Source organism: Primulina tabacum, chromosome 13, assembly GCF_025594145.1.
Source record: "Primulina tabacum isolate GXHZ01 chromosome 13, ASM2559414v2, whole genome shotgun sequence".
In the NCBI taxonomy this organism is placed as follows: Eukaryota; Viridiplantae; Streptophyta; class Magnoliopsida; order Lamiales; family Gesneriaceae; genus Primulina; species Primulina tabacum.
This window is the reverse complement of record NC_134562.1, coordinates 32,885,202-32,905,207: the sequence shown is the minus strand read 5'-3', so window position 1 is coordinate 32,905,207 and position 20,006 is coordinate 32,885,202. Positions and strand designations below refer to the sequence as shown.

General features: G+C 31.4%; 2 protein-coding genes across 2 annotated transcripts; one reads left to right on the top strand and one right to left on the bottom strand.

Annotated features, from left to right (window-relative positions):
* Positions 1-8,293: 8,293 nt before the first annotated feature.
* LOC142522025 (uncharacterized) lies at positions 8,294-8,854 on the bottom strand. Its single transcript, XM_075625201.1, has one exon. It carries the CDS (start codon positions 8,852-8,854, stop codon positions 8,294-8,296), a length of 561 nt encoding a protein of 186 aa, XP_075481316.1.
* A 2,303-nt stretch (positions 8,855-11,157) lies between these two features.
* Positions 11,158-13,737, top strand: LOC142523011 (small ribosomal subunit protein uS10c). Its single transcript, XM_075626648.1, has 3 exons — positions 11,158-11,405; positions 11,509-11,559; positions 13,191-13,737. Exons 1-3 carry the CDS (start codon positions 11,202-11,204, stop codon positions 13,500-13,502), a joined length of 567 nt encoding a protein of 188 aa, XP_075482763.1. The 5' UTR covers positions 11,158-11,201; the 3' UTR covers positions 13,503-13,737.
* The last annotated feature ends 6,269 nt before the right edge of the window (positions 13,738-20,006 follow it).

Below are 20,006 nucleotides of genomic sequence, written 5' to 3'. Positions count from 1 at the left end.
CACTAACCCCCAATCCCAAGAATAAGAACTCAAGGTTTACCTTTCCTCTCCTTCCAAAAAGAATAGTATGCAGTAGTTTGAATGTGTCTTCATTTTTCTTTCTGGACAACTTGTGTGCAACTGAAAAAATGTTTAGCAATAAAATTAAATTCTTTGATACGTTTAGGTAGTTAGGCATATCAAAAAAATAGAAATAATAAAAATTGTAGCATCAAAACTACAAGGTCTACATTCACCGCTCGAGCAAAGATCTTGCAGAGAAATTACAAGAACCTAGCTGTACTGTGATCAAGAAAGCAAATTTAACACTCAAATACATGCTAAAAAGAGCTAAAACTCACCAACGAGAATTCTACAACAAGCTAGTGTTAGAAATACGTTAGCTACTTGAAGAAATTTTTTTCAAGGCAATAAGGAACAATTCAATCAATCAAGCAACAAAAACCGCCAATTCAACGAGCTGCGAATATGGTGCTTAAAACCATCTGAATCCATGTCCGTGCCCGGCGTAGCCGCACATGCGCATGTTGCATGGCTTGCTTTGCCTGTACACATTGTTAAGAGAAGCTGGAAGCCTTTCTCTATATAGAAAAAACCATTATGGCTTGTAATCACTCAATGACATGGCATACTGTACACTCAGCATCACCTCAGATGACACCATGGGATTGACCATTGACAAGGAGATGGTTTGGCAAAGACATGTATTGGTGCAATAAAACCTTTGGATCACGATCACACGGGCTATATTAAAGGGGTGCATGATAAGGTCATAAACGTTCAAGAATTGATATAATTCGAACAATCTGTTCACGATCGAATGATTTAGATTAATCTCGATTGAAGGGGTGCATCACAATTCAAAAGCATGAGAACTTCTCCTCACAAAGGGATCAATCTGCACCGCTCCACGTTGAAGGGTCACACCATAAGTTCATGCCCCATTGCGGAGGGATGGAATCTGGACTGCTAGACTACAATCCAACGAATTGAATTGAATAGGGTTCAAAAAGTTTCATATAACAGAGAAAATGTATGACAACTCTAGAAAACTATAAATAGGACCCCATATTTCTGAAAATTCATTTAATTGCCTATCGTAGCGTATTTAAAACATCTATACATTTAAATTTTGGCGTTCTTGTGCTTTGTAGTGCAGTGCTATAACTATGAGAAGTAAATAGTTTTATATTGGGTGATGATTGATATTCTATAAAGACAAAGGGTGAAACTATTGTCTCGACTTTAAAAATATATTTACTACCATTTCCAAATTGCATACATCACTATTTCCAACATACATCTCATATAATTAGATCAACAATCTAATTTCTCACTTGAAAGTGGGAAAGCAACAGCTGAAATGGGTGAAAAAGGGTAAATTTTTTTACCAAGGTGGCAAAGCCCAACAATATAGTCCAACAATATATCAAATGATTCACTTGAATTCAGCTATTTTTGTAAAATTAAATTTTTTACTCAAGTTCTATATTGTTAGTCACTCATTTATGTATTAATACCATTGATAACTAAGCCCACATAATGTCATTCTGTACCATCATACAAATGTCCACTGGGAAAATAGATCACCAGCAGATAAGAAGTCATGAATACAAGAGTCTAGATGTGTATGAAGAATTCAGGACATGATTAACTTAAGATAGATAATCAGATGCTAGAGCATTAGCATGTGTTGATCGGATTCCCTACAAGACTTGATTCATAATTTGATGGCTACCTAATCAAGTAAGTGACACAAAATTAAAATAAGAAAAAATAAAAAGATGGTAAAGCAAAAGAATTCAACTCGAAGTCGTAGTATTGTATTTACCCAGAATGGCTATGAAAAAAATCCACGAATCACATGGAAAGAAAAACAATTAAGTGCTGTAATTAGGCATCACGCATTGTTAGCATACTCAAGATAAAATGAACTTTTGGTTTCAAAAATAATAAATTAATAAAATGAACTTTTTGGGATCAGTGATACTCATATTTTTGCTTAAATGTTCACATGAGTCCCTAAATTTCGTACATAAGAAAGTTTGAATGTATGGATTGAAAGCATTAGCATAATCAATTAATCATCGGGATTGTATTTTGTATTGGATCCTAGAATTGTTGACCCTCAATAATTGAAATTCACCCAAACCATAGTGATTGTATAGTTTTCCCCTTTAATATTCTCAATTGTATTGTGTAATTAGACTTGATTTTGTAAATTTTAGATATGCAATGACACATGACCCGTAGTGAAGCAAAGCAGCATCACAATATTGCAGCCCATTGGACATCATGAGACAAAGATAATTTGGTGTGCTTGCTTGCATAACACATAATTGACGAAATTAATGAAAAAAGAATACCCTTTGGAATGTCTTTCAGTGCAGTTCCACGACCCTGAAACCAAAAATATACATGCCACAAGGTAAATATCCATCTACACAATTCCAAGCCACTTAATTTCAATCTTGCAGACACTATAACTGTAGTGGCATGGAGATCGAAATGAACGAAGTTAACACTTAAAGTTTAATACCTTTTCGACACGGAACTCCTTGGCAGAGTCCTTATCAATGGATGCAACCAACCTTTCCACAGATTTCCATTCCCGCACAGGACGCTCAATCATGGGAGTTGCAGGTGTTTTCATCTCCTCCTTTTCCTCAACCATGGATTTAGGCTCTTTTATCTTTTTGTCAGTTGGGGATTTAGATTCTTTCTCTGTATGCTCTTCAGGTTTCTTTTTCTTGCTTTTTTCTTGTTTTCCAGCACTGATTTTACTTCTTGGCCGCTTCTTCCAGATTTTCTCTTCTTTAGGTTCTTCTGGATTTTTTTCCACCCCTTTCATTACATCGTCCTCCTCGTCAACCTTATCCTCGTTCTCCCTCTGGGTAATGTTCTCGGTGTCATCCGCCTTCTCTTGGCTTTTGTCATCCTCTTTAGCCCTCGGGAATGATGTCTTGATTTTCTTGTCCTTTGGCTCCCTTAGTTCCTTCTTGTTCGCTTTCCTTCGCTTCCTTTTCTTCAAATTTCTTGCTTTTATTGACTTCTTCTTCCTTCACCACATGCAATTCCTGAGTTTCAACATTTCCATCCCGACCTTTATCCTCTTCTATTTGTTTTACTCCACCACATTGCTCACCCCTTTTCACTGCCATATCCTTGGTCATTTCCGCCACATTGGCCCTCCCCTCTGCCTTTCCATTTATCACTGATTCCGACTCCTCAGACAAGACACTTTCCTCACCCATAACACCCTAAAATAAACTGCAACGAAATGTTGTTGTACAACAGAGTATCAATTTAACTAGAAAATTGCAGTTCTTTGTCATATGTCCCAAAATACGTTAAACGTGACATCCCGGGGAAACATACATTCCGCTATGGAACAAAACCCACGCAGAGTTCACACCGAAGTCATTAGCTCACCAAACCAGGAAAAGGAATATCATAAAAAGCAGCAAAACGCAACCCAGACACCAAAATTGCATAGGAAAACGCAAAACCCCAAACAAAATTCAGCACTCATACGTCCAAATCACCACAAAAGAAGAACAACACCATGAGTAGTACAATTCCACAATTACAATTATACAATTGGAAATTAAGCGTTCAAACGAAGACGAGAAGGTGAAACTTACATAGGTTTTCGAAGCTAAAACTCAAAGGTACGTAGCTCCTCTCGATTGCGAAGTGATTTTCACAATTTCTGGAGCATCAGCAGCTCAGTGAGTGGTTAAAATAATTGTTTATTTATAATATATCATTTATTTGTTGAATTTTATATATTTATAGAATTTAAATCTATTCACAGTATTGTATCGATACAGTATTGAGATCTTGATATATGAGATCTCAATATATCGAAATTTCGATATGATACAAATAAATACCGATTATATTGAATATTTGTGATATATCAAGATGTAAGTAATGTATATGAGTATTATACCATTCGAGAAAAAAATACTTATTTACTTAAAAAAATCGAAAAAACAAACTAACAAATAATTGCAAAACCTTAGACAAAATTGTACTAAGGTGTTCAATGGTAATGAGAGCAAAGGTCACATCACAATTTGAGCAATCATTTAGATCTTCATGATTAAATTTGAAAAGCATATTAAATTTAAGTTTAAATTTTTTTTATTGGAATGCGAAATTATTTAGGCTAACCTTTTTGAGTTCAACATAATGATACTTCATTTGATTATTTTATTTTACGTTTTCTTGTAAAATCATCTCATTTCAAATGAAAAAACAAGTGTGAAAATTTTCGATTATCTATGTTATCAAATTTTAATTTTAATATGCTGGCCGCAATCGAAAATTTTTGTTATTTTTTTGACGTGACGTTAACGAGGGAGCTAAAATATATAATATCATATGAATCAATATTCTAGATGAAAAATGATTAAAATTGTCAAAAAATAAAAACAAAAAAGAGAGACCGAAATTTATAATATAGAAAACTAAAATCATTCAGGATCAAAAATACAATCTTCCCAAATCGTATTCTTTCCCGTTAGAAAGACATGATATTTCCTTTGCATGTGTTTATTCCAATTTAAACCCATTCTCCTACCACCGTTCGAATGGATGGAAAACATAGTTTTTGACCCCTACAACCTAGGAAAATCCTAGGATCCTATAGCCACTCCCCTCAATTATTTTTAAAAGGTTGTTGTTGTTGATGTCGGTTCTCCTAAACTAATGATTTAACTCCATCAAATTACCAATCAATATTGGGTAAACGTCTATGCATTTACCAAGCTCTTGTATAAAAAAATCCATGCATATATTTGTACTATTTTTTATTCTCCATGCGCATGTATATATACATTTACAACTAAACCATTGACGACGTATATATATATTAATTTCATCGATCGATCAGCATAAAAGCATGGCGAAGACGTCGTTAATGGCGTGTACCGTGGCTTTTCTTGTTGTTTCATCGTTTCTTTCAGAATTTGCAGAGGGTAAGAAGTTCATCAACTATGCTGATCTATTGGCCAATCGAATCCCGACCGGAGTATCGCCCCCCGTAGCTGCAAACAACTACACAACTCGGTGCGTGAACAAAGAAGAATGCGATGAATATGCAAAGTTGCACCTCGTCCGGAAGCTGTTGTCTTCGAAAAACATTCCCAAGGTTTCTTCTCATGGCGTTCAAAGTTCTATTGACCCTAAGAATTGAGCCATAATAATTTTATTTAATATATTCCTATATTTCGAACTCCTAGAAACTAACAAATTTTACATATATATAAAAATCATGTTTCCGATGTTTGGTTTCTGGTCATAATTTTTATGAGATATTGATACGAAGACCGCTTATTTTTCAGATGATTTACGTTATAATTGTCTCACCTCGAACATTAAAACTAATAAAAAAAATTGTTTATAAACCAAGAAGTTTGTACCCCAAATAAACAAGCATTTTGGGATGATACACTTATTGGGCTTATAAACTAAAAAAAGTTATTCTCGGACTAATGTGGGTTGTGTAAAATAAAATAAAAAATAAAAGAAGATATATTATAAGCTGAATTAAGGTGCAAGGTGCATGCACTGAACACCGAAAGGTGAGTGAAATGTGTCTGCTCCGCGTCGTCGACTTCTCAAGATGTTGGCAATGTTACAATTGTTTTACATCGAACATTAAAACTATGAACCCAATAGGCAAGCTTTCCGGAATAATACACTTAGGCTATGTTTGGTAGCCATGATAAGATAGTGACTATTAAATAATCATCACTTATCTCATGTTTGGTTCATTTTTAATTTAGCATGGAGGTCCTTGATTATGTTTGAAAGCCCTCACTATTTATGTTATTTGTGTGACTAAATATCCCTTCTCAAATTTGTCATAATGTATAATTCGTGAATAGTGATAATGATAAATTAATATAATATTTAAATTTTTATTGTATTTTTTTTATAAATTAATTTCATATATTTTTACTATTTTCAATCATTTTAAAGAAAATAAATTGTAAGGCAAATCTATCTTAAATTAAATTTTTATAAATTTCTAATCTTGTTAAATAATTCTTTTATGAAAATAAATATTTATTAAATTCTAATTTATTTTTTTTAATGATTACCGTAATATTTTCAAATATATTTCTAATAAATATATTTAAATTAATTTTAATAAATGTAAATTATAATTATAAATATTTAATTATCTATCAAATTATTTTAAGAATATTTATAATTATTTTAAAAAACAATAATATTGTAATTATTACTAAATTTTATTTAACATTAACATTCAAAATATTATTGCTATTTTAATTGTTAAAGTAAATGCATATTTACAAATTTATTTCTAATAAATATATTTAAATTAATTTTAATAAATGTAAATTATAATTATAAATATTTAATTATCTATTCAATTATTTTAAGAATATATATTTAATTAACACTTGGGGCATTTTGGTCATTGCAATAAAATTTACAAAATTAATCCATCATTTTAAAATCATACCAAACACCATGTTATTTATCCCACCATAATATTTATCCATATATCTCATTTTTTAATCACTCTAATTACTAATCATTTACTTATCCCATCACACATATCAAACGGAGCCTTATTGGATTTATAACCTGACAATTTAACTTACGTGAAATATGTTCTAATATACTTCTTAAAAAAAATTTGTTCTAATCGGATTCAAGAGTGATTCATGAAAATCTCGACTATTGTAGCAGCTACAGATTTCATAACGATGGAAATATGACGATATTTTTTAATGATTGTATTTGGATGGAGTCATTTGAAATCCAATATATGATCATTTGAATAATCGGACTAATTTCAAATCCACCATGCATTAATTTATTTAAATTTCTCGTGGAATATTAGTGCAAAATCATTCATCGTTTGAATGCACGTGATTCGGAATCATTCAAATTCAAAAATATCAAAATATATATATATATATAACTTTTTCAGGCACAATAATTGAAGAATATAGATATCGAGAGAATTCTTTGTTCACTACTTGACTCCCATGATAGTGATTACACATGAAATTGTATAAAATAAAATAAATAATAATAAATTAAAAGAAATTCAATTGATTTTCGAGTGATAATTTGAAAATTTTTCTGGTCATTTTCATAACTTCTATTATTAAAAGTTTGCATGCACTTGGGAATTTGGCAAATGACTAGAAGTGTTGTGAGTTTTCCAGATACAATCATTTTTTTTCGTTTGGTTCATGATGAGATAGAAATAATGAATTGAATTTTATATATATATATATACACACACACACACACACACACACTCTATTTCATGTTTTAAAATATTAAATGATAATTTTTATTTGTAAAATTATTTAAAGTAATCCATCATTCATATATATTTTTTATATTTTTTTCCAATATTATGTATTTTAGTAATATTTTTTCAAATGTAATTTAGATCGTAAAAAACAAAAACATGAATTAAAATATAAAAATTATAATATATTCAAGATTTTTACTCACACAACATGTGTAATAATACCAGTATATAATTAATTATTTATATATATAGAACATATTATATCGAGATAAAAAAATGAATGTCTTTTTTTTTTTAAAAAAAAAGAATTTTTGTGAGGTTTTTTAATATTAAAAAAATCATTTGCTTCGTTTCCCGAAATCATGTGAACCGCCTCGCGACACATATCTCGGTTCATTAATTGGATATACAGATTCCTCGAACAAAAGCTACAATGTCGGGCACACGCACAAGTATATATTCCCAACTTATAAATTTGGTTGCATAAATTTTACGCCGTTCTGAAAGGACAAAAAGTAACCCTTGTTCCTTACTCGTTAACCATCGACTTTTTGCGTACTATACCTTTATTCATTTATTATTTACTTGTCATACATATCAATTTTTTATTATATATACACATACAAAGATTCTTGTGAAACGGATCTCCGACTCGACTTACTTCAAGAAAAAATATTATTTTTGTATGACAAATGTATTACTTTTTATGATAAGTATGAATCGAGTTGACCCATCATCTAACAGATATAGACCTTATATGACTAAAATTATAAATTATGGAGCACAAAATATATCAAATTGATACTCTCTCAAGTTCTTGCAAAATGTCATCAGATAAAATATAATTGGATTGATAAAGATTCCTATCATCATAATTAATAAAGACCCTTTGGATGGCACGAGTACTTATGGATTTAGGAATATATATATTTATGTATATATATATATATATATATCTGAATATTTATACAAGTAATTGAATCACTTGACAATAATAAGTTGTCGAACTTCATTCATCATGATCTCCTCCTTGGTCTTCCTTATGAATTCTTCGAATTTCTTGTTCAACTCTTCGGTACTCAACGCATCTTCTTCCGCAATTTGTTGTTGATCCATGGATTTATCTTCTTCTTCTTCTTCTTCTTCGATCATACCGTCAACTGCAAGTGAGCAATTTTCAGTGTCTTCTTCATGGATTTTATCTGCATCTGCTTCAAAATCATGATCATCACAAATCCCACGTAAGTACTCTTCATCGCTCTCCATTGAAATCTGATCTTTTGTCTCTTCAATAATCAGAATCCTTTCACCTTCTTCGTCTTCCTCCTGTGGCCTCTGCAGAAAGGAGGGTTCATTTGTCGCATTGTTATATGTCTGCAGCAGTATTCCATCGCCGACCCTTTTCTGCAACATGTCGTTGAGATCGAAACCTGAAGAAGAACGAAGTAAACCTGAGGTTTTGGACAGGAAAACCAAGAGGGCGTTGCAGATGAGAAATACGTAGTTCTTGTTCACTGCATGGGAGGAGAAGTGGAGATTCATGAAAGGGTTCGCAGAAAGACGGGGCAACCTTGGAGGGTGAGATTGGGAAGATGAACACAAGGAGCAGCAAGAGAATACGAAAGAAAATATTGAAAGTGAGAGCAATAACTGAGTGATCATCTTCTTCATCGGGTCAGAGGTCAAGAATTTGCTCAAATATCTTCTCTTTTCAAATGGAGAGATGAGGTCTACTTATATAGTTGCAGCAAGTCGATATGGTGAACCTTTAACTCTAAGTAAAAATTCAATTTTGATATTCTATATATCATATATGCCTCGTTTGACTCAGCACGTGCGAAGAATTTTAATAATGTATCTTTCAATTTTCGAAGTGTCATCTCGAAATTATGACAGTAAGATTGACTGACATTCAAAGAATTAAAATTACAGCAACAAAAAAACAATAAAGATAACGAACTAAAACGAAAATTTAATAATATATATTATCAAAATCGTTTTTTAATTTCACATCTTAAGCTATATATTAATATTTATTTACCATAGAACTAATATATTTTTAAAAAAAAAGTTGTTAGGGGGAAAGAACCGACCAAATCGAAAAATAATTGATCCAATAAAGCCGAACATGATTTATAGTACGATTGTTGACTGAATTGCAATTCTAATAGTAATTAATCTTGTCTCTGGTTTAAACGGATGGTTATCAATATCAGTCTTTTATTGAGATTTTTGCAAAAATTTGTGTGCGACGATCTCACGGTTCGTATTTTGTGAGATGTATATCTTATTTGGGTCATTATTACTTTTTATGCTAAGAGTATTATTTTTTAATGTGAATATCGATAGAGTTGACCCGTCTCATAGATTAAAAATTTGTGAAACCGTCTCAAAAAAGATCTATTCTGAGATTTAATATAAAAATCATATCAGTCTTTAAAAAAATCTATTTTTCTCTGTCTTTGAATTTTTTTTTAAATGTATATTTAAAACAAAATAAATGATTGCGTTTTTTTAAAAAATAATATTTTTTTGTGTATTTTCTTTCATTACAAACATATGAGTTAACTAATCAAAAATTCCAATGGCACACTATAAATTTTAAATAAAAATATAAAATATATTAAATAAAAACAAGGTAAAGTTCAAGAACTCGAGCAAAAAACAAAATCGCATGCTGAAATAAAATGCTGTTTGAAAATAATCATACGAGGAGATAAAATGCTGTTTGAAAATAATCATACGAGGAGAAATTCAGACAGCGATCAAACCAAGGGCGGACCTAGGAAATGTCGCATTTTTTTAATAATTTTACTTAAATACCCTATTGGTTTATTTCCATAAAATTATTTTATATTTTTATTTTTTAAAAATTACATTTTATTCTTGCGAAATCAATTTTTTATGCGTTTTTTATTTTCGGTACACACTTGTATAATTATTAAATTAAAATTATATAGATCATCATATTTTAAAAAAAATTAAATAGGGATATTTTTTAAAAATTAAGTAGACAAAATAATAAATTGTTGTAGAACTTAATTTTTATTTAATTTCTAAAAAGTAAAAAAAAAATATGGTGTAATATATCCAAAAATTTTATTATGCAACTATTACTTAAAACATTTGATCAAGAATATATTTATACATGCTTAATGGCAAAATAATTGAATTACCCAAACCGATATACAATTATTTCACCCTTTTCAAGTTATAATATGTATAATTTTACTATAATTTTTTAATTTCTTATTATTATTATTTTACTAATTTAACACATAATTAACAATTAAGTTGTGCAACAATCTATTATTGCATCTACTTAATTTTTTACAAAATAATCCCTATTTTTACCCATAAAAAATCGAAAAAAATACTTGAGTTTGCAGAATAAAATCTAATTTTGTACAAGTAAAGGTCTGTATCAATATTATATAAATAAATCAAAAAGATATTTAACTAGAATTTTTCTAAAAAAAAAACAATACCAACTAAATGACCACCAAACAAGCGACGAGGGATGACATAGAAATAATTTGAAATGTCCTGATGAATTTGACATTGTTTTCGACGTCGGAGACGGACATAAATTCCCCAGAAGTTATAATCAATTCAAGAACACTATGCACTAACCCTTATAAAACCATAAATATAGGTAAAAATAAATTTGCCTGAGAAATTTATTGGCAATATTCAAGTCAATAAAAATTAATCTAAATAACAAATTTATACTTTGACATTAAACAGAAAATTGTTAAAAAGGCCTGATATTGGCCCAACAGATACTGGGCTTAAATTACACCTTATCCAGCCCAATATTAATTCAGTAAGCAACAGAGCGTGTCAACTTCGGATAAAGCTGCTGAGAATTTGGGGAGAGAACTAAAAAATGGCTTCAATTTCTTCGCTTTCTCTTGCGCCAATTTCAGTTCCAGTATGCAATTGCTCGAATAGTTCTTCCAGATTACTGCTTGCTTTGCCTGCTTCAAGTTTTCCAAGTCTACTGACGGGGAAACCTTCTCGAATCTCTTCCTCTAGAATTTTGGCTGCTCCGGAAGTCCTGGAATCCGGTGCTGTCACTGCTGCTCTTGAGGTTTAATTGAAATCTGGTTTTGTTTTTTGCTCAAGCGCTGATTTTGTAATTGTTTGTTGTATTTTCGAGGTGGGTTTTTGATTTTGTATATTTGGGTTCTCAGAATGAAGCTACTTCTGCCTCAACACTTAGTGTCGGTGCAAATTCCGATAAGGTAAACATGATTGTTGTGTAGTTTTTAAATATCCGGGATGACTTATTTCCCTTCATTTTCGACTTGTTTATCTTTATCATTCGCTGTGAATTGTGGTTTTGCGTAAAATGTAGGATTACAAATTATGCTTTAAGTTTGTGTTGCTAGCTGCTACCCAAACAGCTTTTGTTTTCAAATTGTAATGGTTGAAATTGGTTATTTTGCGGTTATATGTGGTTTCTTTAAGTTGGACTAGTTGAGGTCTTCATGGTGTCGATCGAATTCTGGTCCCCTTTATTTTTTATGTTCTAAGGTAACTCAGGGTGCAGACCCGAAGGTTGAGGGAAGACTGTTAAAATTTTGTAAAGATATTATATCTGCACCTGTATTAAAATTTTAAGTCTCCTTATTGAACTGAATTTCTGCTGTCATCAAACTGTTTTCTTGTCAAAGGTTTGGATTGGTTTCTGGTTTATCAGCCCTGTTTTATTTAGCAGATATTGCATTTGCTATATTTAGTTGAAAATCTTAGATCCTCACTTTGTTTTATGTATGTTTGGATCGGTGTATCACTGCAGCAAGTCAGGCCATTTAGGCTAGTTGCTACATGAACCCTAGTTGGAATTTTTGGATAGTGTAAATACTTAATGAAAATATGAGTAGTTTACTCTCCTCAACTCATACTCTTGTATCATAGAATCACCAAATGTTAAGAGGGATGGGAATTTAACAATTAAAGGACAATGTCATTTGACAGAGGATAACGACTGTCAGGTTAAGTGTCTGTTGTTCTATCCCAAAAGGATATAGCTGGTGGTAGCGTTGTAAGTTGATTCTTTTAAACTATAGACCAGTTTAAGTAGCACAGTTGGGTTGCTATGCCACCAGCAATCCCCTGTCAAATGTCAATCATAGAATACATGCGAATTATGGAAATCAAAGATTTTATCTTAGCTCCAATATCAGTTGCAAGATAAGTGCCCCCAATGTGCCAAAATGTATATATGCTGGTAATTGAGCAACAACTGCGCCCTCATGATTAGATTTCTAGCAAGTTAACCAATGTGTTTGCTGGATTTGTTAAATTTGAATACTCAGCTATTTATTATACTGTAGTAACATCGATTAGGACTCTTACTGGATGTTTGGTTTTAGCATAACTGATACTTATTTTGTCCTTAAGGAAAGTATGACGTGCTCCTTACAAGAATCCAACATTATATATAACTCTTGTCTATGCATCACAAAGGTGACATGCAAAAACAGAGGCTCGTCAACTGTGGGATTGAATAGTTAAAAATTCACTTCCTTGATACTTGCAGTTGATCGATTTGCAATATTATGATAGATAGTCATGACTGTTGTAAAATTGTGAGTTGCGATATGAATGATTGCAATGTGTAATTGACAATTTTACCCTTTTTCCCCTTCGTGTATTTTTAGTTGAAAGTTGTTTTACATGTTACATGCTAAGGATGTGTTGCCTAAGATAAATGTATAGACGGATAAATGCTTCCGTCTTTCTCTAATAATTTTACTTCCTTTGGGTTAACAATTAATTTTCAACCTATATGTATTGTTGGAGTTCTTTTGTCTCTTACCTTAACTTAAGCTTTCACTAAACAATCTACAATGATCATATATTTTCTTAGATGGCTCCTAAGCAGAAGATACGTATCAAATTGAGGTCATACTGGGTACCTCTGATAGAAGACTCCTGCAAACAGATTATGGATGCTGCAAGGTCATCCAATGCAAAGACTGTGGGGCCGGTGCCATTACCTACAAAGAAAAGAATATATTGTGTTCTGAAATCTCCACACGTCCACAAAGATGCAAGGTTCCATTTTGAGATTAGAACTCATCAACGTCTTATCGACATTCTTTACCCTACCGCCCAAACAATCGACTCCTTGATGCAGCTCGACTTGCCTGCTGGGGTCGATGTTGAGGTCAAGCTTTAGCTTCATTCTGCACCGTTATGCAAACGTTAATAGCTCCGAGCTTTCAAGATAATTAATCACCAGTCTGTTCACTGTATATCAATTTACCTGGTTTTATTTTTGTTTTCGACTTTTTCAATAGTTAATTTGAGTAATCGCGGTTCGAATTTTTTGCATTTTGATTGAAACATACCAGGATTATGTTCCTTTTGATTAATATTAGGATACTGAACTGGATGTTCGCTTTCGAGATTAATTTCTTTGTGTGATCTTAGCTACCACAATTTTTCTACTTGTTGATAGAAGTTCTTCAAATTTTATGGAAGCTTTTAAAATTCAAATTTCGCCATTCAAGTGGTAGTATGAATTCAATTTTGAATTGTCTTTTATGATATATATACATATATAGAGATAGTTTGGAATTTTATATAAATTAGAAATAATATGGAGAAAAACACAGAAAAAAATTGAAAGATCTATAATGATTACAAATAAATCAACACCAACAAATTTAGCGAACAAATATTATGAATTAAAGCTGTGAAAATATTTTGATATCAGGTTAGCATGTAAAAGTTAGTTAGTACGAGGTATTAAAGTTTAATAATATAATAATATAAATGTATGGTACGGACAAAAGAATATTATGATATTATAAAGGCTCTTGATATCTTTGGGAGATGTCCTGGTTTACATATGAACAAGCTCAAGTCTAGAATTTATGAGGCTGAGGTTGATGATGTGGAGATGAGAGACTTGATTGCATGTAAGAATTTTGCATAGGGTTGCATGTCATTCAAATATCTTAGGATTCATCATGCCTCGGAGAGATTGAGATCCACTGATTATAGCATTTTTATAGATACACTTATTCGGAAAGTTCATTCTTGGCCGGTTTCTTATGCTGGAATTTAGAACGTATCTGATAAGTCTTACACGGAGCGGAATGTTTTTGGTTATCTATTTTTCCCGTTCTCTTTAGATAAAATGTATGTTATTTGTAGGGGGTTTGTCTGGAGTATCAAGCACCATTGCTTTGCTCAGTGGTTGGTGCTCCTCTAAAACTTTTGGCTTGGATTATTCATTATTTAGGAAAGCAGCTCCTGCTCCGAGACTGATTTGGTCGACTATGGTGCGGCGTCCAGGTGTGCTACCCAAGCATGTTTTTACTATGTGGCTTTTTTTTTTTTTTTTTTTGTAGTTATCCCTCTCGAGTTTTATGTTTTTACTATGTGGTTGTGTGCTCGTGGATGCTTTTAACTCGGGAGAGACTTCCCCTTTTGGATGACAAGTGTCGTGCGCATTCATGTCCCTCGATGATCACTGAGTCAGTTGATCATGTATTCTTTTAATTGGAGTTTAGGTTGGATCCGTGGATCATGTATTCTTCTTAACTACGATCATATTCCACGCCACTCCAAGTGGTAATCAAGGCTTGCTTATTTGTTTGACAGTGTGGTGTGCTGTCGTTGACCACCAAATTAATTCCTACTCTTTTAAATAATAATGAGTATAATGGTGAGTAGGGTCGAATCCACAGGGAACGGTAGATTTATTTCTTTTGATAATGAAAATAAAAAAGGGGGGATTTGTTTTGATAATTACTAAATAAAATAACCTAAACTAAAATTACCAAGCAAGAAAAATACTAAATCTAGAATTGAAAATTAATCGACGAGAATAAAGTGAAGAATTTATTACGAGAAAATACTGATTCAAGGGAGGTTCTACTAATTAATTATATCACTGTTCATCGGCTAACAAATCATTTATTCATGTTATTCCAAGCAATTAACCTTAGAATAATAGGGATAGCCGCTAAAATTCTTGTGTTTTTCTAAATTAATTGACCAAACCCAGCATCCGGTCAAAACTTATCAATAATCAACTGGGGACGATAGTGTTTCATATTAATTAAAAATAGCATTTTCTTTTTATGAAAACAGTTAATCCTAAATCTAACAACCGAGATAGCTGCAATTGATAGATTGAGTTTCGTTGATTTATTTAGATTAAATATGCTATGATAGCACAACACACCTAATCTATCGCTACTCATATACCAATCGTTCATGACAATTACGGATCACTGAATTCATGGATAGCAGTAGAAAATTATATATCAAATTAAATTGTCAGATTAACCGAGATACAACTTTCATATAAATAAATCATAAATCAACAAATACTTGAACAAACACAAATATTAAATTGAAGCACAAAAAGCCTCACAGTGATAAATCGAAATAGTAAAAATATCCCTTGAATCAAAAATAAAACTTAGCCTAAAAGTGTGGAAAGGAGGTGAGAAATTCTTGAGCCTTTTTCTTCTTCTCTCTTCGTGAGTTGTGGTGATTGGATTGGAGAATTCTTTTTTTAGCTCAAATTTATCGCAAGAGCAGAAAACTTCATCCTACAATAAAACACAAAAAATGTGTCAATTAAGCACGTTGAAAATGGTAACAATGAGAGATATGACAACAAAAATTGACAACTATTATGAGCCTATCACAGTGTTGGTGCATTTGGCTTGAACATTGGCAAATCCATCACATTCATACATTGAATTGCTTTGCTTCTCTTTCTGAAATTATCAAAATTTTAAGATTTATTAAAAAATATAATACTTATCTTTATTTTTCCACTTCAACTACATACATTTCACTCAAGTTTTTGGCCAAATATTACACTGATTTAATCAGTTGATCATCATTTCCACATACATCGATGTCCTAAGATGCTTGTAAATTAAGAAATTCTCGTGTCTTTTTTCATGCGCTTGAACTTCATTTCACGAGTCAATAAAGATCCCATAACATCTATGTTGCTTCTTCGATGACCATCACTTTTACATCAAATCGGTTTGTCGTAGAAGTTTAGTATCCGAGTATTTTATAGCTAAATTAAAGATCTCATATGCAATGTCACATAGTTTGGTATTGAAGTCATTTATACTTTATAGTCTCGTCTTCTTTCATCTTAAGATCCTCCTTGTTCATTGGGGTGTCCATCCAGTCACAATTGATCTCACCTTTTCATCAATTGATTTGAGGAACACTCTCATGCTGGCCTTCCAATAATGGTAATTTGATAGAACCATCTTCTCGTCCAATATCCATGCCTGCAAATATAATAGCACAAAAAATTTAGGATCCGCTCTGATACTAATTAAATATGTGGTATGTTGTGGTATCAGTGATTTGTTCTTTATTGTTGTTTATTTTGCTAATGGATAATAAACATTTTTATTTGGCAAATGAAATCTGCTGAACATGTTCAACTCATCACTCATCTTCAACTCCGTCTCGATCCAACTCTATTTAATAATGCAGATTGTTATCTCTCAAAACGACTCATTCCTCTATCGAGTAATGATTTGAGGAAACTTTGAATGTGTGTACACATCTAGCAATTGAAACTCTAAAAAACGGAATGAGTATAGTGGTGTTGACTTATTCTTGTTGTAGCAATTGTCAACACAAATAGATGACTAGGTTTTTTCTTCTTTAAAGTTTGGTATAACAACTGATATCATCTCTGAATAATATAAGCATTATGTTTTCTGTAGTCTTCGGGAAATCTTTACAAGTCAATCAAACAAATCTTGTCTTACATCTTATCATTATCAATTCACAAAAAAACTCTTGTGAAACGATCTCACGGATCAATTTTGTGGGTCGAATATTTTATTTGGGTCATCAATGAAAATGTATAACTTTTTATGCTAAGAGTATTACTTTTTTTGGACCGTTTATATTATAATATTTCGCGAATTCAATATAAAATATTAAAGTAGTGATATGAGTAGTACAAGGATAACGTGGTCCAGATAGAATCTGTACTAGCAGTGCACTAAACTCGCATAGTGCGTCACGTAACAAAATTTTGTTTGGTAAGTACCAACCACTTTATTTATTTTTATCTCTTTTTAATTTATTTATTAGATTTGTTTTATTATTTTCATTAATTTATTATAATTTTACTATTTATATTAAACACCGAATGGAAATAATTAACAAGGTCTTGACTAAAAAAATACATAATATAATTTATTACATACACTTATTATCGAATTAATTTTACTTGACAAACATGCGATTTTTTGGACAGAAAACAAACAATACTACAAATAAATGTATTATTTCAACCTTATCGAATTAATAAAGTTCAGTTATACGATACATTGTGTAATTATTTAAATAAAAAAATTGATTATTTAGTAACTATAGACGATATGAGTTAAAGAATTTTGGAGAATAGATGATGAAAAATAGAAAATATGAGTTGAAGACGTGTGCAACATAATCTCACCCATTTTTAACCCTTCTAAAAAATATATTATTTCATTATATTAAATTCTAATAAAGACGATATACCATAAATTATAAATTTTATAAACACCCAATATGATATTACAAAATCAATGCCCACACAGAAAAAATGTACATACAATTATCAATGTGAATCCAACTAATGTCGCACATTTAACAAGTATTGTCAACTTTTTCGGATGCCACTATATCGTGGACCCTTATAATCCGACCACAAACTGCTCGTATCCATTCAATCATTGTGAATGAAAAACGATAGGTTTAATGTATAACAAAAAAGACAATTCAAAGCATGAGTAGATTTTTTGTGAGACGGTCTCATAAATCTTTATTTGTGAGACAGGTCAACCCTACCGATATTCAAAATAAAAAGTAATAATCTTAGCATAAAAAGTAATATTTTTTCATGGATGACCCAAATAAGATATCTGTCTCACAAAATACGACCCGTGAAACCGTCTCACAGTTAGTTTTTGTCTCAGAGCATTATTTATTGTTAGAAATGCAGTAATTGATTTAAGCTTCTAACGTCGCTTGTTTTCGGACAAACCAATCGCAAGCGTGTGCCCAACAATATTAAATCATTTGAAATCCAACCTTTATCAATAAAGTATTTGAAATTATCGACATGTTTACTTGATTAAGAAGTTTTCAAATTATTGTTCTAAGTGTAAGTTCCAAGAATAACAGTTGTGTGTTATTCGTTATATTAAAAAAAAAGCTGTCGGACAACCGACATACGGAATTTTATATATTATATATTATAGAAACATTGGTAATTTCAAAAGTTTTTATGTTGAATTATCATGATACTTTTGAAAGTCGTGATTCAAAGAATCAGAAAATAGTTATACAGATAAATTTTTTATCTACTTTTTTTAACTATTATTAATGTTTGATTATTGATGCCCATAAATGAGTTATGTTTTTTTCTCGAACAAAACTATGTTCTTTCTTTGCTTACCCCGTAACGACCATGGAAGAGCAGTATCATGAGAAGAGGACAACCTTCTGTTGGATAATCGGTTTTCTCGTTTCAAAAAATACAGCGGAAGGTTTTTTAAAAAAATTATTTGATTTTCCGATAATGTATTTGGACACTCGTATGATTTAAACAATAGAAATATTCATAGAGTGTTTATGAATTTACTTTTAGTGAATTTACCACTCGACACCAACTATTCCGGGATTAACGGATATAGCTTTTGTAGTATTCCTTACGAACAATCTTCTTGAACTCATTTCTTCAATTATCATGTCGAGTCCGCGACTAGAATTTTTGTTCTTTTTCTAATTATTGCACTAGAAATTTAGAAGAGATTTATCGTTTGAGATAAAAAAAAAAATTCAAAGACGGCTCAAACCCTTTTTCTTTTATGAAGTGGCCGAAAAATTTGAGAGAGGAGGAGAGATATTTTCGAAATTGATGAGTAGTGGAGGGTAGGGTTAATGGTCTCCTTACTATAATATGAATCGTTAACATAATTACCTTAATTATGAGTTAAGAGTTTTTAATCAAATTTAATTGACTTAGTTAATTAATTGGACTAGTCCAACTAGTTTACTTAAATATATTAAAGTTCATTAACAACTTTAATTATTTAACATGTTGGATTTATACTCCTTACAAGCTCATTACACATATTTCTCACTACATTTAATTTAATATTTCATAAACTCAACCACTGAATTTAATATTTTAAATTCTCAATTTTTCATAAATTCATCTTCTTGAATTTATTATCTCCAATTTTAATTATCATAAATTCAACTCATTAAATTTACTATCTCGTAATTTTATATAAATTCAAAGAGTTGAATTTATTGTCTCAACGAGAACAAATGATCCAGTGCTTGTCTGACCCTTAATGATTCAGAGATATAGCTAGCCGCGGGTTAACAACTCTTTGTGATTCGAGACATTTTCCTTTATTCGGACTTACCCTAATTTGCCTCATTCCATACGTAAACATTTGATCATGAGAATGTCAGAAATCATTTCCTGATTAATCCCATTGAATAATGGTAAGAGTTTCTAGTAGCATCGCCCCATGATTCTCTAGGTATCACTGATAGTGCCTGCAAGAACCAATCAATTATGATTAACGTACAGTACGGTCCATTCATCTCATATATCCCGATCGAATCTGCAACCATTGGTTCATCGAGGGTTGCATATTAGATTCGATAGCTA